The 23,303-nt window shown below is 39.2% G+C and overlaps 1 protein-coding gene and 1 pseudogene across 4 annotated transcripts in view; one reads left to right on the forward strand and one right to left on the reverse strand.

The window, feature by feature from the left end:
- The window catches only part of c8orf34.S (chromosome 8 open reading frame 34 S homeolog), a 125,641-nt gene extending 115,574 nt beyond the window's left edge, over positions 1-10,067 (forward strand). For 2 of the 4 annotated variants that reach the window (XM_018223774.2, XM_018223779.2), the window contains one exon: positions 7,121-7,937. In XM_018223774.2, the coding sequence (XP_018079263.1) occupies positions 7,121-7,131 (11 nt within the window). In that variant the 3' untranslated portion in view covers positions 7,132-7,937. Of the gene's footprint in view, positions 1-7,120 lie in introns of all 4 variants that reach the window. The other 2 variants (XM_018223776.2, XM_018223775.2) reach the window with 2 other exon arrangements.
- Positions 3,110-3,271, reverse strand: LOC121395287 (annotated as a pseudogene).
- Positions 10,068-23,303: the final 13,236 nt, after the last annotated feature.

Consider the following 23,303-nt stretch of genomic DNA (forward strand, 5'->3'; position numbering starts at 1 on the left):
TCGTCAGATCAGCAATACATGCAGAGATATTATTGTTAGCCGACAGAAATCTCCACACATGACCAGAAAATTCTACTAAACGATAATTAAGTAAATACAAAAGGAAAATAAATATAGCAGATGATGGAGGTTTTTCAGGTTAATTAGAAAGATTTCTTTACCCGCAGTATCTTTTCCCTTCGACAGCTTCAGGGTTTCCTTGTGTATTACATCAATTTGTAAACAAATGGCCGCTCATCACACTTATTCAGAAGTGCAAAGAGCAGCCATTGTGCATGGCCACAATTGCACTTGCGTGTCGTAAAGGGTGTATGTGCATAAGTTAGCTTGCACGAAAAAGGTGAAGACTAGCATCCAGTTCAGGACTTGCTAAATGCCAGCATTTTTATAGGATTTGGATTCGGACAAATCCTGAGTGTCTGGACCAACTGAATCCAAAGTTATCAGATGTTTTTTTCAGATGTAAATTAGGATTCAGATTCTGTGCAGAATTCAGCTAAATCCTCAATTTATGGATTCAGAGCTTCCCTAGTAATAACATATATTCATTTTACTCATCTGGAATTATTATCTACATTAACAGTTTCAACGTTTCCTAAATGCGACAGAAAGTATATTGGTGGGAGAAGCATGGTGTGTTTCCTTTGGGTACTTATTCTTCCTAAACATTTCTATATTTTGTGTCTTTCGTTGTAACACAGATTTACATTTTAGACCGATCCCGAAGGAAATGCTCAAAACTAATCAAATTTGGAATCCGAAAACCCGCCAAGGAAATCTTTCAATTATGTGTTAGTAAAATAAACCATAAAGCCATAAAATGCTTAAAAGACAGGATGTTCTCAGTCACTCTGAGTTGTGCAACTGGCGGTGAAACATTTTTTTATGCTTTGTTACATGTGGTATTAATGTTTATATATTTATTACAGCTTTAATTGTAGGTTATTAGGCTTAAAAATACAGACAATGAAAACGTTAATGTTGCTGTTTTTATATGGCTGTTAAATACACAATTACATTATGGTAAAAGAAAAAAAACAAAGGGCAACAATGAATTTAAAGAGAAAATTACAAAATGTGGGAAATCCTCAGGATTTGAAGCATAAAATGGTGTATGTGGAAATGAATAAATGTCCAATGCAGTGACTGGCAATTTTTAAGAACTACAATTCCCAGTATCCTTACATCAAATGAGCTGTTGTAGTGCCAGAGGTTTCAGTTCTGCAACATTGGTAAAAAAGAAGGTGGCCTAACCCGGAATACTTCCAATTTAGATTTAATCCACTCTAGTTTGCCAGAAATAAAATTGAAGCACCTTTATTTTAAACTTTGTAAAAATATTAAGCTCTGTTCTTTAAACAAGGGGTCATTTATAGTGACCTATGTGTGAAAACTGCAACATGCATGGATGTTGTTTGCACTGTGCACACTGTTTTTGGAAGCCTAAGCAGTGCTTCATTCACCCAATGCAAAGCATGCAAACACTGAAGTGTAACATGGAGGGGCTTAATCCATTCTTCTCCGCTCAAAAGGACCACAATGGACCCCTGAAGAAGTCCTGAAAAACTTTTTGTGACCTATGTTGAGCCAGATTGCAGTAGGATAAGGAGTCTAACGGCCACACATCTTGCCACTAAATCAGAGCAGGTAGGCCTGTTGCACCAAATCAAAAAGTGCAAAGTGCAAAATAAGTGCTGGTGACTAGGAGTAAAAGAATCAATAGAGAGGAAATTCATAAAGTGTAATTGTGTGCAGCCCAACCTATCGGCGAGATTTTAAAAAATTCTGTATACTCAATGCCCAACAGGCTTGGGTAAAGATCAGGTGCAGTAAGGTACTTTTGTAAAGTGTGATAGTGCCTTGAACCACAGCTCTCCATGAAATTAATAATCCCCCCCCCCTAGAGTTGCAAACCCTGGGATGTAAAAGGCTCCATAACTGCCAGCCCTTTGGCCAGAGGATCCAGTGGTTTCTCCACTCAAATCAGTGTGGTGTAATAAAACAGAACACTCTGGAGCATATACCCCATAACTGATAAGAACAGATGATATTGAATCATCTTTCAGTGAGTCCTACCCGAAGGCATGGGCTCCGTTGCTCAAGTGTACCAGGCCAGGCCAAAAGAACAGCATGAGCAGATGGGTCCACCTTCACTGAAGCTAGGGTGAGCCCCATCATCCCCGACCCCACCGGGGGTTTAGGGTTGTTGGAGTCCCCTTCGCCTTGCGGCTAGGGGGAGTCCTGTCTAAGGTGGGTTCTGCCAAAGCTTCCCCAGGGCGCAAGTCTTGGCCCAGAGGAGAGGACTATGACACCCATCCAGTGGAAAAAATACACAAAAAAGACTCACAAACACAAAAAGGGTGCTGAAGTGTCAAAGTGCAATGCCATTGAGTGCCTTCGTAAGGCTCCAGCTGGCGGCCGAATACTTCCTGCTCGTCTAATGGCTGGAGCAAAGGAAGTGAAGCAAGATTAAGCAAGAAGTGCATGTGCATAGTGTAAGCCCCAAAAAAAGTGAATCAAGCACCCCTAACAGGAGCACAGGGCCTCTGCTTTCATCAAGCTTAGCTCTGTCTTCACAGAAGATTATAAGAACAGATGATATTGAATCATCCTTCTGAGTCCTACCCGAAAGCATGGGCTCCGTTGCCCTAGTGTCCCAGGCTACCGCCCGCGGACAACATGAACGGATTGGTCCCCCTTTCGTCGAAGCTAGGGAGGGCCCACCATCCCCGCCCCCCGAAGGGGTTTTGGGTCGTTTGGACTCCCGTCTACCCTGGGTTCTGCCAAAGCTTCCCCCAGAGCATGTCATGGCCTGGGGTCCAGCCAAAGGACTATGACCCCATCCAGGGTGCTCAAACCAAACACAAAAAAGGTGCTGGAGTGTGCGGTGCAAGGCCATTGATTGCCTTTAGTAAGGCTCCAGCTGGCAGCCGGAAAAAGAAAAAACTTCCCTCCCGCCTAATGGCCGTGGCAAAGGAAGTGAAGCATGATTAGGCATAGGTGCATGTGCATTGCCCCTGACTCAAAAGCAAATCAGGTGCCTCCCTCATGGGAGCACAGCAACCCAGCTTTCATCAAGCTTCCGCTTGCCAGCCTAGTCCAGAGGACCAAGTGTTTCTCCGTTCTTCACATAGGATCATAAGAACAGATACTCCTCCTTGATCTTACCAGCCAGAGGACCAAGTGTTTCCAAAGGTACTACACTTGAGGCAGAGAAGCGAGTATAAGAACAGATACTACACTTGATCTTAGCCAAAGGCTGAGAAACTTTGCACACTGCATGGAGTATTTGAAAATGCCCCTGTCCTCTGCTCCTTTTCAGATTGCAGCGACCGGTGACATGCCCCTGTTATTTAGCACTGAATACATTAGGGAGGCCCATATGTGTCAGTCCACCTGCCTGCAGCTGAAGGTGCAACCTGCATTGGGGCCCTATTCTTACAGCCTGCCCAAAAGCATGTCTAGCTGCACTTCCTGATGCTGTGCTCTGTATCTCATTTTTCATCTGGCAGCTTACCTTAGGGTGCAAATGCTTCTTAAGTGAGTACTAAGGGACATACATTTAGCCCCTTAGTGATTTAGCATTCCCACACTGGGGTATTGTGACCTCTCAGGTATTAATACATACTCTCTGCATTCTGCTCTGTTATATGAAGGATGAATTTCATATAAACACTCCCCCCAGCATTTACACAAGAAAGTCAAAGCCTGCAAAATAAACTTTTTTTGTTTCAATAGTATAATGCGACCTGGAATCCTGGAGGGTTCTTGTTCCCACACACTTTTAACACCTATATGGTTATACTGTAGCTGACATGCAGAATATTCCCAAATCTCACACTAAACTGTGACATGCTAACCAGTAGGCTTTCCTATCCTTGTTTTTTTTTTAAGATACTAAATACATTTTGTATTGAAGCACAAGTTGCTGCCATTAATTACCTGCTATCAAAGGTCACCAGGTTTCTCAGTGTTATACATTTCAGATCATAAATGTTGTATCCCGGCTGGTGCCACTATTAAAGATAGATAAGAGTGTGAATTTAGGCACTAAGCATGGCTGATTCTTATGAATTTGTTTAAAGGAATGTTACATTTCTGTTCTGCTTGAGATAATATTTTAGATAAATTCTTTATCTGGATGAGGTTTCCATGATGTCATTACATACCACACATGTTTGATTAGGTTTCATGAAGTCTGTTTTTAATTCATTCCTAGTCCTTAAGCCCTCCATGTACACAGGATACAATGGAAAAAGTTGGCAAGTGTTGTTATTGCATTGGCATGCAGCAGGCATCGAATTGTTTTAAATGCTTCTCTAGAAATGTCATAAACTCTCAGCGTTTGTGGCTATACAGCTTGCAACTGTAGGTAAAATATCTGAGCAAGAATCCTTTATAGAACTTTTTTGTAAAAATGTCAAGAATTAGAGAGTGGTTACAGCTCGCTCATTGATAATGATTTTTCAGTTTTAAAGGTAGAGTTGCCACCTTTCCTCACGGATAACTCCAGGCAGGGCCGTGAAGTAACAGGGGTGGGCTGATTATATCAGGGGCGTGGCTATGATTTGGCATTTGGCCAATCACCGCCCATTTTCCTAAGATCCCTAAGCTGTCCAGGTCAAAACTGGACAGGTGGCAACCAGGGTCGGACTGGGACACTGGCTCTTGTGGGCCCCGCCAGCCCAGACCCTCTCCTTGCACAGTAAATCATCTTTCTGCTGCACAGGCCAGATTGGGCTAAATTAGGGTTGCAGGAGGGGGGCCCTGTAACATCAGCTCCAGTGGGCCCCAGGCCCCCCAGTCTGACCATGGTAGCAACCCTATTTAAAGGTGACATATACCTAATTATATAACTTCTTCTGAGAACTTTTGCTATTTACATTATACCATTTTTAGATTTCATGATGTAATCACTTATCTACTCACTGATCCGAAGAGGCAGCAGTCACCTCCGTGCTGCCCACATATCCTGTTGCAATCTCCCCCCTTGTGGCTAATTCCTCAGCCCTCCCTCCTCAGCCCTCAGTACAAACACTCTCCATCCTCAGCCCTTTCTCCTCAGCCCTCCCGCCTCAGACCTCAGCTCCTAAACCAGGCTGATGGCTGTGGAGGGAGAGTGTTTGTACTGTGGGCTGAGGAGGGAGAGTGTTTGTACTGTGGGCTGAGGAGGGAGAGTGTTTGTACTGCGGGCTGAGGAGGGAGGGCTGAGGACCGAGAGCGTTTGTACTGAGGACCGAGGAGGGAGGGCTAACAGGTGATGCCTGAGGAGGGAGGGCTGAGGAGGAAGAGCTGATGACTGAAGGCTGAGGATGGAGGGAGGACCAAAGAACCAGGACGGAGGTGTGACATCAGCCTATGAGGATGGGTGAGAGAAAGAGCAGGCAATGTTGCATTCCTCTGCCTTATGAGATTGCATGCGTTCCTTAAGGCAGGAAAGGGCTTCACAACTCCCTGGGTACTTTTTATATTATGCAGAGGATCATAAACCACCATATATGTTGTATAGTTTCCTTACTGCAACATAATTGATACAGTTCTCTATTTACATTAAGATCTATGGTGTAACTAAATATTTTAACAGGTATACTCTGGCTCCAAAATGGTTGTAAGTCTCCATATGGTTTACCTACAACTTTGTTTTCCCCCTGAATTCCAGGAAAAAAGTCAGTGAGCAAGATATTCTTTATAATTAAAAAAAACACAGCATTATTATATAGAGAATACCTTGTTCATTGACAATCATTATTGTTATCATTTCCCCTGGTTGTTTTCATTTATGTGCATTTTTTGTTTTCATTTTGGATAGCATTGTCATTTTCACACATTACTTTGGTTTATTGGTTATTATTTGTCCAGTATGTTGTATCCTGTATCTTTTGCCTCTGTAATGTAGTACACTCACCTTTGGCTTTGCTATACAGTATGGTTGCAAGTGTTAACAGATTAGTTGTTTTGTAACACAATGTGATTGCATACTCCACCAAAGAAGTATTACAAAATACAACCAATACATTAGACTTGGTTTATCATGTTCTAATAAACACATGAATGCATATGATAGAATCTCAGGGAAGTAAGGACCTCGGAGGAGGCTTGACACAGGAGAAAGGTCATCAGCATTAGTACTAGAATAATGGTACCATGAAGCTACTTTTTTCTCAAGACAGGTGTTAATTGTAGGTCTGTCTGTGCTTCTTTTATTTTGCATTTGTTTTACTGAGTATTTTAGAGATGATATGATATACGTACTTTGCCTCAGTGAGACACTAAAATAAAGATAATAGGGATGCACCGTATCCAGGATTCGGTTTGGGATTCGGCCAGGATTCGCCCTTTTTCAGCAGAATTTCGATTCGGCCGAATCCTTCGGGCCAGTCGAACCGAATCCGAATTCTAATTTGCATATGCAAATTAGGGGCGGGGAGGGAAATCGTGTGACTTTGTCACAAAACAAGGAAGTAAAAAATGTTTTCCCCATCCCACCCCTAATTTGCATATGCAAATTAGGATTTGGTTCGGTATTCGGGCAAATCTTCTGCAAAGGATTCAGGGGTACAGCCTAATCCAAAATAGTGGATTCGGTGCATCCCTAAAAGATAATAAAAGCAAGTACAGGTATGGGACCTGTTATTCAGAATTGCTCGGGACCTGGAGTTTCCGGATAATGGATATTTCTGTAATTTGGATCTTTAGGTCTACTAGAAAATCATGTAAACATTAAATAAACATTAAATAAACCCAATAGGCTGGCTCTGCTTCCAATAAGGATTAATTATATCTTAGTTGGGATCAAGTACAAGGTTCTGTTTTGTTATTACAAAACGGAAATAATTTTTAAAAATCTGGATTATTTCATTATAATAGAGTAATTTGGAGCTTTCTGGATAACGGATCCCATACCTGTATTTGCAACTGCAGATCAACGTCTTGCCTGACCCTACATCTGACAGCTAGATAACGTGACAGCACTAACCTTTCTGGCAGTTAACAGTGGCAGACTATTCTGTAAAACACTGATATTAAAGGGGAGGTCTGTTTTTACATCTGGTATACTAGTTTAAAGAATAGCATTGAACAGTGCCGGTGTTCACATTATTAACATTTTGTTTTACCTCAGCAGGTTTGTAATACTGGAATGACTGAGCACCAATCATCAGTGGAAACCAATCAATTCATTATGAAGAATTAGAGGAAGGTGATTATTTTTTAATTCCTGGCACGTGCTATCCATGAGCAGTGATTGGATTATTTGGGGAATCAAAATCAATAATTGGAATGGTTCTTCTCTGCTGCTTGGTCAACATGGACTTTCCTTGGCAATATAATAAATAGGCTCAATGACTAAAAAGGAATGAAAAGGAATGGATCATGTTCATACTTGAGGGGTAATCAGTTGTCATGGTAAAAGTGGTAAGAAACCAAAGTGATGTCCAGATTGCTGGCTTTGTATCCACGTTTGGTTTTCTTTCTTCTACTTGAACAATATCACTCCTTGTAGAAATACCATCCAGTGGTTCTTATTATTCACCTTTACTGAATCATATTCATTCAGAAGGGGGTTCTGCTCCAGCTTTCCTCTGGTGGTGCCAATGAGGACTTTCGAAGGGAAATAGGACTGTGCAGGGCAAGCGGAACCAGATGAGGCAACATTCCTACTTAGCATTCAACGGTAATCGGTGTTGTAGCACTTGATCACTTGTAGTACTCATTAAAATGCTTTCAGATGTAACATTCACTTTGAATTACTATAGATGCCTTGCACTATTGCCAGTCTGTGTCACAGACACTCTGTAGACACTAAACGAATGTATCCAGCATGTGTATGTATATTGTTTTAATGGTTGATTTGCTCCCATCCCAATACAATGTAAAATAGATCCTAATAATAATGGTTTACGGTGCTCTTATATTAAAATAAAAATATTTGTCTTGTTTGAGTGGCCCTAAATCTTCTTTGTGGGTTGCCACCCTACCAAATGCCACTGTGTGGTTTGATTTGCAATTGAAGTAGAAACTTCAGAACTTTCTTCACCAAAATCGTATTATTTTTTTGGAAGAGGCACTAGCATTACTTTGCAAAGCTCATCCCTGCATATGATTTATGTTCTTTAATATAAATGTCTCCTTAAGTCACATTCAGCCGCTGCTGATAGAGGGAATGCTGGAAAGCTTGGGCGTGCGTTAATCACTAAGACTTTACCTAACCATATGTATAGATTGCTTATGCATGTTTAAAGGAAGCATCCATTGCTTTATGGGAATTTCTTATTGTCTTTGGCAGCAGAATATAGCCGGGGTAATATTGTGTAAAGCTCCGAAAGCATTGTATATATTTTGAGGCTTCTCTTGAAGGGGAACAAACTCAAAATCGAATAATTCCCTTTATATAATTTATTCAAGATTTTAAATGGTTTTAAAGATATTCGATGATTTCTGAGCCTGCCCTAGCACTCCATTGATGTCAAAAGTCTATCTGCACAGCACAAAGCAGGTTAAGCCAATCACAGTTAGCTTTCCAGCTTTAGATATGCTCCGTAACAAACTTCTTTGCTGATAATGTTATTGCCTTGCATAGACTCATGAGCTAATACTTTCAGAAGCTGTTGTTTCACTGTAAGTAGCTTCAAACTGTCACCAGTAGCAGTTCTTTGCTATGCTGTGCTCTCTAGCATGGAGAAAAATAAAGAAATGCCCCTCTATTTGAAAGCATATAAGGCCAAACCAGTGGCTGGCCGAGCATCATCTGGAGATCTATGAAGAGAAATTGTTTCTTGTGAAAAACCTCATTGTTAGAAATTGATGCGGTGATCTCTTTTGAACAACATTACTGTAAAAAGTAGGGGTCTACAGAATCCTTGATTCAGTTAGTCTGAGCCTTTTGTTTTGTAGGATTTGGAACTGGCCCCTTCCTCAGTTCCTGGCTGAACAGAATGCGAACACATCTAATCCGACATTAGACCACTGAAGGTGAATTTTTGTAATTATTTACTTACATATTGTGGTTGATTCAGTATTTGGCAGCATTCTTATATCAGGGATTCAGTGCATCCCTAGTGTCAAGGATTTTAATTTTAGAGAAATAATATGTACACTATATGGCCAAAAGTACATCTGCCTGTCCAACAACGCATTCCCAAACCAGGGGTATTAGTAAAGTTCATCCTCCCTTTGCTGCTTTAACAGCTTTTAGGCTTTCCACTAAATGTTAGAACTTGATGTTAGTGGGATTCAGACACAAGAACATTAGAGAGTTTGGAGACTAGTGTTGGGCAAACTGTGGACACAAGTAGGCAACTTGCAACCATGGAAACAATTTGTTAACTTCTTCATAATCCACATTATTCTATAATAAAGCCCTTCTTTCAGTTATTATTATTTATTACAGTCCCCTAAAAAGATCCTGGTTTGAGGGTCTGCCAAGGGATGGACTGGGCAGGCAGGACCCTGAGAAAAAACCCAGCAAACCCCGGCACCTGTTTCTTCTAAATCACATTAATGCATCAACAATTGGGTTTATTTTATAGAAACAGCAGCATGGCTATTCCCAGTTCTGTATGTCAAATCGTTCAGCGTAGGAACGTTGTAATTTAAGAGATATATTTAAGGCAGTGAACTATTTTGACCGGTGCATGTTGGTACCATTGGCTGAGCCAGAAATTATTTACATATGATTTTTTATTTAAACTCTACAGACCTTTTTAAATGGGTCTCTTCAAATGATTCATTTAAAATATATGAAAGTATTTGTACGATAATTTATATTCCGTGTAAGCCTTTGCCTGAATGTGAAGCGAGTAAGAATGTGAAATTCATCATACTGAGCCAAAGGGTGAATTCTGACACACGCAAACCTGTTTAAAACATTCTAATTTCTTTACATTGTTAAGCAATGTTTTTATGAAGTGGCGATGAGGAGACGGAGAAAATGATTTGGGGATTTCTTTCTTTCTGGGGCATGTACTTTTAATGATTTGTTATGAGTGAATGATTTTATTCCGGGGACGTCGTTTTTGATAAATGAATATGCCTGGTAACTGCTACCACAATAAAATAGTTTGGAATTATGTTTTTTCTCTTTCATTTTCTTTATTTGCTAAATCAAGTACCAACTTTAAACAAGTACCGGCTATAAGGGCTGAACTCCACAATGTGCGCCAAGGAGCGATCCATCCCCATGCGATGACATGCATGCGACGTGTCGGATGTCCAACAGATAAAGGAAGTGAATGAGAAATCACAGGTAAAAACTACATGTATCCGACTGTCGGATGAAAATGTGCAGCATCTTCATCCAAAGTCGGATACATGTAGTTTTTACCTGTGATTTCTCATTCACTTCCTTTATCTACTGGACATCCGACATGTCGCATGCATGTCATTGCATGGTGACGGATTTCTTTTTGGCGCACCGTGGAGTTCAGCCCTTAAGGAGAAGCATATAGTAACATAGTTAAATTGGGTTGAAAAAAGACAAAGTCCATAAAGTTCAACCCCTCCAAATGAAAACCCAGCATCCATACACACACCCCTCCCTACTTTTAATTAAATTCTATATACCCATACCTATACTAACTATAGAGTTTAGTATCACAATAGCCTTTGATATTATGTCTGTCCAAAAAATCATCCAAGCCATTCTTAAAGGCATTAACTGAATCAGCATCACAACATCACCCGGCAGTGCATTCCACAACCTCACTGTCCTGACTGTGAAGAACCCCCTACGTTGCTTCAAATGAAAGTTCTTTTCTTCTAGTCTATGTTGAAATAAAAATCAGGTGGTAGGGTTTAATTATTATTTTCTCATGTTTTGAAGGAAAGTTCAAATTACTGGCAGGTGTCAAATGTTAGGCACCCCCAGCGATTATATTCACTTATCTGATACCCTGAGCCGGTGATCCTCTTCCCTAGTGATTTTAATAGCTTATGGTAAGTGCTTTTATTATCAAAAAACGGCACTGATCCAGGGTATTTCTGCAGGAGCACCACGGACAATCATCTTCCTCATATTCTTTCTTCTTACATGCGCAGTAGATTGAAAAGCCGAACTTTAAGGAAAAAGCCAGCTATTTCACTCTACCAGTAAAAGAAGAAAGAGGAAGTAGAAGATAAGGATTGCTCCATGGTGCTCACACAAATTATCCCCTATGCCGGTGCATTTTTCTGCTAATTGGTTTTATTAACTGTCTGCTGGAAGGACCAACTGCTAAATAAATCATTTATTATATGGTTATCAAATCTCCATAAAGAACCTCTTCTCCAATGTAAATAACCCAACTTGGCCAGACCTTCTTCATAGCTGAATCTATTCATACCCTTAAACCAACTTAGTTGCCCTTTTTTTTGGACCACAGCAACTGACAGTGGGGAGTTTATAGGTATTGGCTGTAAATGAGTCTTACTGTATACAGTATCTCACAGCCCCTACTTGGGAATCCTGCAGATGCTAGATTGACATTCACTTTTCCTTGTGTTACAGTATGTTACAGTGAGCCCACCAATGGCTAAAATACATTAAAAATGTATAATGGTTAGGGATGTTTGTCAGAATTATAATATGGTTAAGGCATTAACATTTTACTAATGGATATTTTGATTTTCTTTCTTCCGTTTGAATCTAATGATCCAGTGTCCACTCTTTGTAGATGTGGGAAGTGGTGTTTACTCCTCTTTCTGTGCCTAGAAAAGTGGTCTTCCTGTTTTTTATTTAAAATTCCTAAGACTACCCAATACACCCAGACATAACATCTATTTGTTCAATAAATCATTTCTATTCCAAGGTCTGCTGATTTTTGTCGACACAGTGAAATCGTTGTCTTCAATGGGAGGAACTGACACTCATTCATGCTCTTTAGTCATAGACATCCCACATAACTGCAAATATTATTTACAATGGTTGTGTTTGACATTTTAACATAAATGTTTAGTTTAAAAGGTACTTTTAATAGAATTATTAATCACATTGACACCCTCGCTTCCTGGTATTTCACAATCTAGTTTAGTATGTTCTTTTTATGTACGGATCAAACAGATTTTTTTCTCTAAAATGATGTCATCAGTGACGTTTTCTTTGGGTGTGCCTGAAGAAAATATCATAAAACTTCCATGAGTTTTTTTTTTACCAGTCCATCTTACTGGGGTACAGCCACTTCACTGTGCAATTCATAAACGTTGTCTTTTTCCCATATCTGAATCGAGGTGTTGGAAACACAAGCCAGCAGCAACAGGTCTTAATGTTAATCCCCACATGCAATATTAACACAGAATTTTGCCAAGTAAAAGTGTTATAATTGTCATAAAAATGTTCTGCAGCCCTAAGCAAATATAAGATCCATTACCAGGGAACCTTTTAAGTCTCTAATGACGACTCCTCTCTTTCCATTTCCACTGTTCTGTGTAAAGTAATTTATAGTTAATGATTATCTGTATTTTTAGGAAGGGAAAGAGTGGGGTGAGATTGTATTTGTTCCTACACCTCCATCCTTACAGCTGCAAAAGACACAGTCTCCAAGCTTGGAACTAAGTCACAAAACCAAAGACATTTACAACTATCTTGTGGTGGCCAAGGCTAGTTCAGCTTTAATTCAAAGGCTTTTTCATGTATTATCCTTCTAGAAGTGGCAAGATGAAGGATAAGGGCCTGTGCAATTTAAGACCCATTAAATAATGAGGAGTTGGGCATCCAAAGGAAAGGGCAGATTTATCAAAGAATGAGTTTGAGAAAAAAAAACTTCTATACAACCTTGCCAGCTTGTACTTGCCGAGTATTTTTGCACGTTTTTACCGTGTCCTTGTTTATTCTCTGTTTTTCTTGAATCGAGAAAATATGGCAACTCGATTTTAGCAAAATCAGCCCCTAAGTGTAGTAGAGGGTATGACTACAGAACAGCTTAAGTACCAACATGGCGTGTAGAAGGGCTAATATCTCCAAATGGGGATCCACCAAAATGTGTAAATCTAATAGAATAAAACGAATGTGTGTTGTTTGTAGTGTACCTTTTCCCCTGCTCACTGCTTTTGCCACTAAATTACTCAAGTAATTACCACATTACTGTATTTGCTAGCAGGGTCTTCATGTACAATATTATGTTCTTCATGAGTAAATCAGGTTTCCATCTTTTTCAGGTTTTAAAAATTTTCTTGATCCTAGTTAAGATATAATGAATCCATATCGGAGGTAAAACAATCCTATTGGGTTCAATTGAAGTTTTAATGATTGTTTAGTAGACTTAAGCTATGGAGATCCAAATGATCCAGTTATCTTGAAACCCCCATGTCCAGAGTATTCTGGGTGACAGGGTTCATACCTGTATTATAATTATTCATCAGCAAATTAAAATTTGAAAAAATGATAACGACCCCTCATATGAAAGTGGTCAGTTATTAAAAGTGTATTGTCCTGGGCAAACAAGATGCCAGCCAATTACATTCTGCATTATTTGTTAAACAGCTATACATATTGCACAGGGGAAATATCAACTTCTTATGGTATCTGCAACTCTTTGTAGTACAAATATATAATACTTATTTATGGGCTTATTTATCAAAAATATAATTTGTGAGGTTTTAGAGGTGATTTCTACTTCGAATTGTAGGTTCACCTACAAGAAAGCTTTAAGTATGTTATAAAATGGCCAATTCTAAGCACTTTTTCAATGGATCTTCATTATTTTTAATAGTTTTTTTAATTATTTTTCCTACTTCTGACTCCAGGGGGTCACTGACCCCATCTAAAAACAAATACCCGGTTAAACTAAATTTATTGTTATTGCTATTTTGTATTATTTTTCTATTCAGGCCTCTCCTATTCATATCCCAGTCTCTTATTCAAATGAGTGCATGGTTAGTAGAGTCATTTGGTTCCCAGCAACCAGATTGTTGAAACTGCAAAATGGAGAGCTGCTGAATAAAAAGCTATATAACTCAAAAACCACAAATAATAAAAAATGAAAACCAATTGCATATTGTCTCAGAATATCACTCTCTACATCATACTAACGGTTGCACAAACAGAGCCAGGCCAAGCTCTCTGGACATCCTAGGAAACCTGACTGGCTGCCTCACCCTCTCCCATGGGTGCTCGCTGACATCACTCTTGCACACTCCTTTGCATGCTGACTCCATACTGAGGTGCCAGACAGCACGATGTTCGGTGTAGGGAAGAGGGCCCTGACTTGTTGATAAGTGGATGGAAAAGGTACCCTTCACCTTTGCACCCTAGGCACGTGCCTCTTCTACCTACCACTAATTCAGGCCCTGCTGAAGTGGTGTGATGTCACAAAAATACATGTATTGTAGGGAACCTACAACAGGTTAATGAGGATAAGGAATTAATTATATTCATGCACTACCCACCATTGCTGCACTATTCACTTTCCCATAGACCTCCTACATATCCCATCTGCTCCACAGTAAAGTTGGCTAGTGCTCCTCCACATTTACCTCCATTTTATCACCCATAAATCTGTTATACACTTTGCCGACAGCCACTAGCAATCAAGAAATATTATCCTGTTGTGTAGCTTGGGCAATTTGGAAACTCCTTTTTCTGTTTGTGTTTTGTTGTTGAGGCAGCTGAACAAATAAAAGCTGTGAGTCAAGTCTCAGTTCTCCTCTGGGATTACTTTCTCTTCTTCCTGTATAAAGATTTAAAGGAATTGTTCAGTGTGAAAATAATAACTGTGTAAATAGATAGGCTGTGCAAAATAAAAAATGTTTCTAATATAGTTAGTTAGCCAAATATGTAATGTATAAAGACTGGACTAACTGGATGTGTAACATAATTGCCAAAACACTACTTCCTGCTTTTCAGCTCTCTTGTTTTACACTGATTGGTTACCCTGGTTACCAGGCAGTAACCAATTACAGACTTGAGGGGGGCCACAAGGGTCATATCTGTTGCTTTTGAATCTGAGCTGAATGCTGAGGATCAATTGCAAACTCACTGAACAGATATGTCCCATGTCGCCCCCCTTCAAGTCACTGACTAACTCAGAGTTAGAGAGCTGTAAAGCAGGAAGTAGTGTTCTGGCTATTATGTTAGACATCCAGTCACTCCAGCCTTTATACTTTACACTTTTGGCTAACTAACTATATTAGAAACAATTTTTATTTTGCACAGCCTGTTTATTTACACAGTTTTTATTTTCACACTGAACTGTTCCTTTAAATGCAGAATAAGAGTGACCCTTAGATGCATGCAGAATAGGTGTTCACTTCTGTGTGTCCTTCACTGATATAGTTAACAGCTGCAAGATGCACATATTATTTGAATATTCTTTTCCATTTCACCAAATGTTCAACTGATTCCTGTGTAATCCGCCTCATCACATCAGCCTGCGCAGGCACCGGATCCCCACACTCACTCACATATAGTCACACAGCTGCTGACATGACTTGAATGAAGTTGTTCTGGGTTTTTCATCTCTTTATTAAGGTGGAGTGCACTTGGCTGGAGCCCTATAAAACAGCAGGGAAATACATTGCCACATATACACAGCAAGGCCACCAGCCCACCTACATCACAACAGACAGTTGTTACTCATACCTCCCAACATTTTGGAAGTAAAAAGATAAAAAGAGGGACAAAAAATTTTTTCGCACGTAGAATATAGATTTTTTACCACGCCCATTTCTGTGGCCACACCCCCTAATTACCATGTTAATTTTACAAAATTTGGCAGGTTTTAAATGTTTGAAAATATTTCTCCTTATCTAAACTGTTTTTTGTGTCTCAAAAGTAGAGATGCATCGAATCCATGATTCGGTTAGGGATTTGGCCAGGATTCACCGCATCCGAATCCTAATTTGCATATGCAAATTAGGGTCAGGGAGGGAAATCGTGTGACTTTTTGTGACAAAACAAGGAAGTAAAACGGTTTCCCCATTCTCACCCCTAATTTGCATATGCAAATTAGGATTCGGATTCTTTCGCAAAGTATTCGGGGGTTCGGCCGAATCCAAAATAGTGGATTCAGTGCATCCCTACTCAGAAGTGTTACAAAGTATCTTATTTGCACCTGTTAGTTGTTCTGTGCTCTCTGCTAAAAGCCAATTAAGTGAGAAACTTTGTTTCTTTTTCTGGCTGTTCAGTGCAGAGAAAAACAGGACTTTTCAGTACAAATGAGGGACTGCAGGTTGAGCTGTCAAAAGAGGGACTGTCCCTCCGAAAAAGGGACAGTTGGGAGGTATGGTTACTAGATAACCCTGGAAACATATTACAGGATTTTTATACAGTTTAACACAAAATACATGAAACATTGGTAGATAACACACAATCTCATTGCATTGTGATGAGAAACTCTTTTCATTAACTTTTTCATTAACAGAACACTGACAGAGCTCTTACCTCTCCAATAGATCTTACTGCACTGGGACGGACAGACCAGTACTCACTAGGGGGCAGGGTTGCCACTTGTCTGGTTTTGACCCAGACAGCCCAGATTTTTGAAGGGCTGCCCGGGTCAAAACTGCTTGCCCTGGCGATTTAGACAGTCCCGATTTTGACAGCTCAACCCGTAGTCCAGGGTTTTTTACTGAAATGTCTGGAGTTTCTCTTTGATCTCCTGCACTGATGCCAGAAAAAGATATTTGGGGGCAGATTTACTAAAGGGCGAAGTGGCTGTTGCTAGCAAAAATTTGCCCTGAAGTTTCTGAAACTTAATAAAAATAAGAGGCTTTTTGGCAGAGAACCTATAAACACTTAGCTGCTTCACTTCGTTACATTTGTAATGATTTAAGATAAGCAAAGCTACAATTGTAACAATGTAAGATAAGCGGATCTCTTGGGAGAACTGAGAACTGGTGGCATTTATTTTGTGTAATGACACCAAAAAAACATACATCCATGTCTGTACAGCAGTAATCCTTACCACCATAGCAGGAGTCAGCTATTGGGTTGTGGATTGGTGAAGGGTCTCATAAAGCCAATGCGATGCTGTGTAGGAACCTCAACCAAGGGATAAGTTTGTTGAAATAATTATAGTTTAAAACTTCTGTTGCAAGAACAAGTGCAACCATCCAAATACTATGGTCTAGAGAGGAAAGGGTTGGTTGAAGCTGACAGGAGAATAGATGTTTTCCTGGAACACAAGTAGTTGGAGTTATTACTGTAGCCCCATGGGATGAAATTTTCTGCATAGATTTCTTATGGTAGCCTCAACTGACTCACACTGTAGTATAGGGCTGGGTTTCAATTAAAGTCTTTCTCTTGTGTTTTCCTTCTAGAAGTTGCAAGATGAAGTTTATGGGCCCAGGCCATTTAGGGCCCCGTAAATACTTAGGGGTTGTAAATCCATGGCAATTTGGATGAGCCAGAGGAAAGGGCAACAGAGAAATAAATCTACTGTATATGTAGTAGTGCATATGGCTACAGAATATCTTGAGCCCCAGCATGGAGTGCAGCTGGATTATTAACTCCAATTTGAGATCCACAAATATTTGAAATCCTAATAGAAAATACAATTAATGACTGTTTGTTCTTGTTTTATACCCTTTCCTCTGCTCCCTGCATTTATTTCTTCATATCACTGCTAAGTATCCCACTTAAGAATTTAAACATTCACAAAAGATATTAACCCTGCTGCCCTTGTATTGATAATCCCCACCAGTACAGGCCATACAGCCTTAACCATGTGCAATAACTGTCCTTTAGAATTTTCACTGCACTGCTTCCCTTGAACTTTCTATGTTCTCATGGATCTGTGAATTTCATAAAACGTAAGCACTGGCAAAGTCATGCTAACGGAAACAAGTCCCCTTTCAAAGCTTCCCCCACCCTTTGGCCTTGTCAGACAAACATTTGCAGTGCAGGTGCAGTCTCTTTGGAAATGCAGATTCATGCAAACATTCAATTAGTTGTATATCTTGTAATAACAGTAGAGGAAGCACAAAGAAACCACAATGGAATCACAGGTGTCTCCTTTCCTGCAGTTTTGAAATCTGGTGATTTTAAAGACACACTCTCTGTATACACAATACAATAACAATCTTTTTTTTTTTTTAAATAAAGTCTTTAAAATGGTAGCAAAAGAACACTATTTAACTACTAAAAAATATTTCAATAATAATGCATGTATCTAGGACTGAAACTATTTTATAATGGTAATGCTTCATTAATAATGTGCAAGTAAAACCCAACATGTTGGTCCAACATTGGGTTAAGAGTCACTTTCAAGTTCCGGAACTCTTTTTGATAATATTTCCGTAGAATCACTATGAGTGGAGCATTCAAGGGGACCTTCCTCAAGATAAACAAACCGCATTAAATTCACCAGAGATTTTATTTATTCCCAGCTTAAATGGCTTAGTGAAAAAATTAAAAATCAATATATACTGTATGTACAAATTATGTAGCCATTGTACAGGATGCGGCCTACTTTACCATTTTTTAAAATGCAGGTTTTCAGAAACTCGATTGTTAAAAAAAAGATTTGGATCTTGAAAATGTAATTGTGGACAAACAAACTCAATTGCTTTGAAAATCACATTATTCCATTTTTATTCCACTGAATTGTCCCTTTTTTATTTTCCGCCTCTTCCTCTTTCTTTACTTTCATTCTATTTTTTATTCTATGCCATTTTACACTTTACAAACAAAATGGTCCAAGAATTTTGTATCCTTTTCGAGATCAATAAAAAGTTTCAGTTTTGGATTTTGAAAATAGCTTGAAAGCTGAAGATATACCTTACCTTGACATTTCTAGAAGCTTGCCAGGGTTTAGCTGTTATTTTTTTCATTCTATGGATACATCTTGAAAATTTGAGTTAGAAAAAAATTGAAGACAAAAATATTCATGCGAGTGTGTTTTTCTTGGATCAGCAAAATAATGCAATCTTAAACTGGAATAAATCAGGCCCGTAGGGTTTGTATTATTATTAACATGTATTTATATAGCGCCAACATATTGTGTAGCGGCGATCGTTAGAGAAGGGGAGAGTGACAGAGGAGGGAGGCAAGAGGGGAGCAAATCTGAACTAGGAGTTGGCAGAAGACCCTTGAACAGGCACCTGCCCAGCGCCCCCACATCGTTGCACCCTAGGAAGGTGCCTCTTCTGCCTCCCCCTTATATCAGGCCCTGGTTTCAGGTAAACAAGTGAGAAGCCCTTATTTTTCATGAAATATGTCTAATTTAAAATCCTGTTAATCCAAGCTTCATTTTCACCAGCTTTCCCTTAGGAAAAGTTGCCTGCAAGGACATAGTCAGCCACAATAACTTATTCATAGTAAGTTTCCTAAAGCGCATTTATTTTCCTTTTCAAATTTTGCATTATAATAAGGTAAACTAAGCCCATGCTGACTCGGTTTAACTTTTCATTGAGCCTGTGATGATATATTAATTATAATCAAAGCATTCTTCTGAAATGGATTTAATTGCTTGTGTGCTGGCGCACGAACAATAAACTTTTTCTTGTAACACCGCTTTATTAGGGCTTAGCAAAAGTTCAGAGCTGCATACTTCAGTCTGTGTTAAGGGTGGAGACTATTTTCTAAAATACTTTTTGGCTCTTTTGGAATTTACCTGGCAAAGAATTATTGGCACCAATGTGGAGTTGGTAACTGCATTTGTAGAAAACATTTTCCTTCAAATACAGGGCGTACAGCGTTGCACAGGAAACGGCTTGGCAAATTATTTTGGAAAGCACATTATATTGTGTATTTTTCCCTAATTTACAAGGTGCTAGTTAATTTACTGTATGGAATCATGTTTGTAGCTGGCTGGCAAAAGAAGCAATCCAAAAGAGTATTTCCTTTTTAAATATATGCACTTTTCTGCTGTGACATTGCGTTCTGTATCCTAGGCTATGTTAATTTACATTTCTAACCCATGGTACATATAATTTATATACATCTTGTCAAATTCCTTCAAGAGGATTTTTCTAAAAATACAGGTATGGGATCCGTTATCTGGAAACTGTTATTCAGAAAACTCAAAATAATAATAATATATATAGGTTGTGCTCACCACTAATTTTTAAAACCATTAGGTGGGGGTACACCACAAAATACATATAGTCAAATACAAGAGTCCTCAGCATTCAACCCATTATCAATATATTTAAGACAGAGACATTTTGTGCATACAGCTACTAAAAAATGCCTTCCCCTTTAAACAACACAGGGATTGTTTGTCCATATATTGCAATATATTTAAGCTGGCCAACTACGTCAAAGTCATCCCATATCTGGCCAGTCCTACACTCAATTTTCATCTGATTCATTAAGAATTATATTGCTTCATTATACATTTTATAAAAGGGACGACTACATTTTACCTGCAACTTACTTGCTGCTTTCAAAGTAAAACTCCCAAACTTGGCTGCCCTTTTAATAGACACCAGTGGGATCACCTGACTATAGTTGGAGAGGGTAATAAATAAAATAAATTAATTCACAATTGTAATTAGTTATTTTTCCTCTGTGAAGAAACAGTATCTTGTACTTGTACAAATGAATTGGTCCTTCAGTGCAGTTCTTCCAACATAAGACCATCGTTAATGGGATGGTTAAGAATCTGCCTAAAAATTAAATCATTGAAAACCACATGCATGGAATTCCTTAACGAAAACTTTTATCCTGAAAAAATGATGGGAATGCCATCTCCCATTATAAGCTAATAATTCTCAATTTTAAAAATGATTTTTCTTTTTGTGTGTAATAATAAAACAGTACCTTGGACTTGATGGTTACTAAGCTGCATGAATCCACATTGGTGGCAAAACAATCCGACTGGGTTTATGTAATGTTTAAATTATTTAGACTTATGGTATGGGCATCCAAATTATGTAAAGACCCATGTAAAGCCCCAGGTCCCAAGCATTCTGAATAACGGATCCCATACATGTTACAGCCTTTGTAAATGATCTATATTGTTACTTCTATTCCTTTTCATGACAAAGGTTAATGACAGGACTTAACATAACAGGACATCTAAATGTGTAAATATTTATTGTATCAAAACAACATTTAAGTCTGAAAAGGAAAAAAAAAGTTAAATGTGGTGAGTGCTTTGATTCACCACCATCTCATTAGTCATAATATGCTCTTCCTGCTGAAATAGAGTCCAGTGCAGCACATCTGTAAGTGTTTGTACAATATTGTCAGTCAAGCTTTAAAAGCTTTCAGGTAAAAACAAAAAGTAACAAAAGCCATCAAGAATGAACAAAACCAATTCCAAGGGTGTCAGCTAATTTCTAGAAGGAAAGCCATAGCCTTCATTTCAGATCAGTTGATCAGATCATGCAAAGCCTTCGTCTGTTTTATGGGGATTGTAGTTTAACTACAGCTAGAGTGCTGCAGGGTAAGTTGATTAATTTTTGGGGGGACATGGGTGGGTTTCCTGAATATAAAAGCTTCAAGCATCCTAAAATTAGTTTTTTTAGGAGAAATTGCCTTTTCTGCCCTAAAACTCAGGCATGTATTTGCAATACAATTTAATAGTGTAATAATTGCAACATTTAGGTATAGAAAACTACCCCAACCAATTAGCACCCTGCAATTTATTGCTATGAATTACTAAACCTGGAGCAATTTGCATTGTCCGTTTAAAGGTGGCCATAGACGTAGATATCCATTCATATGTCGCCAAACGAGCGGATCTCTCCCCAATGTGCCACATTGAAGTGGGTGATATCGGACTGATCCAATCATGGCCCCAACGATTGGATCATAATGGATCCGAGTGGTCAGATTACGGGACCACATAGACGCACAGATGTGGCCGCGATCCCACTGGAATTTTTAACCTGCCGTTCAAGATCTGGCTGACTTTCTGCAAGAACCTTCATCACAGGAGCTAACTGAACAAATGCTGGGAATGGTATGGGAAATGGGAAAATATTTTTTGAATGTCTATGAAGCAGTCAATGATTTTCTTTTTGTCATAATTCAACAGTTGGGGGATTATTTATCAAAGTCCGAATTTATCTCAACATGTTCTGCCAAAAACTCAGATTACATGCGCACAGATCTTTTTCTGCTTATTTATTATTAGAATTTCCAGAAAATATGGTTTGCGTGAAAAAATCCGAATTTCCCGATTTTTTTCGGATTTTCCACCCGAAAACTTGGATTTTGTATGCTTTTTTCCTGACAACTCCAAAAATCTTCGGGGTATTGCACGAAACCCAACATACATCAAAAAATCATTGGGACTTCTCTCATTGGGGCAAATTCACTAAGATTCGTAGTTGCGCCAGGCGTAACTTCGCCGCACTTCGCCAGGCGTAGTTTCGCCGGCGCTTCGCAAATTCACTAAAATCCGAAGTTGCGCTCAGGGGTAGCGTAAGGTTGCGAAGTTGCGCTAGCGTTGATTCGCTAAGTAAAGCGAAGTTACGCTAGTGAAGGCTAATTTGCATACGGCGCCAAATTCAAATTTCAATGGAGGAATACGTATCAGCGCTACAAATGGCTAGAAAAGCTTCAAAACATCAAATTAAAATTTTATTTTGCCCTACACATGTGCCCACTGTCTAGGTAAGTTGCCATGAGTAAGGAAATGTAGGGGGGAAGGAGGGGAGCCCCAAAAAATTTTTTGATCTTTTTCAGCCTATCACCCATAATGTAGAAAACACGCCAGAGTTTTTTGGGACTTAGAAAAAATTTTGACTTTTTTTGAAGCAATCCCTATCTACTCTATTGCGCTTCGCCTGGTCTGAGGTGGCGAAGGAAGTCTAGCGTAAAAGGTAGCGTTCAGTACACTGTGCGCGTTAGTGAATTTGCGTAGTTACGTCGCTAGCGAAACTTCGCCAGGCGTAAGGGTGCGAAGTTACACTAGCGAAACTACGCCAGCGTTCGTTAGTGAATTTGCGCAGTAACGAAAATGGCAAACGCTAGCGAAGTAACGCTAGCGTTCAGCGCTTCGGCGCTTAGTGAATTTGCCCTATTGACTTATATGCAACCTTGATAGGTCTCAGATGCTGGATTTTCTGATTCTGACTTTTTCCATTCTCGGGGTATAATAAATTCCCAAAAATTCGTGATATTTTAAAAGTCCGATTTTATACTATAAAAAATCGCAAATTTTTTGGACTTTTCGCATTCGGAGTTTAGTAAATAAGTAAGATATAATGAATTTTTTTTTGGAGGCAAGACAAGTCTATTGGGTATAAATGTTGCCGTGATTTTTAGTAGTCTTAAGGTGTGGTGACAAATTATGGAAAGACCCCAGGTCCCGAACAGTCTGGATAACAGGCCCCATACCTGCCACTGTATAATAAAAATCTGGATATCTAAAAGGCATGGTTTAGAAAACCTATTTGATTTGCAGATCGTTTCATTGTCTGTGGTTTTAAAAATGACA

The sequence above is a fragment of the Xenopus laevis genome, chromosome 6S (assembly GCF_017654675.1).
Source record: "Xenopus laevis strain J_2021 chromosome 6S, Xenopus_laevis_v10.1, whole genome shotgun sequence".
NCBI classification, from domain to species: domain Eukaryota; kingdom Metazoa; phylum Chordata; class Amphibia; order Anura; family Pipidae; genus Xenopus; species Xenopus laevis.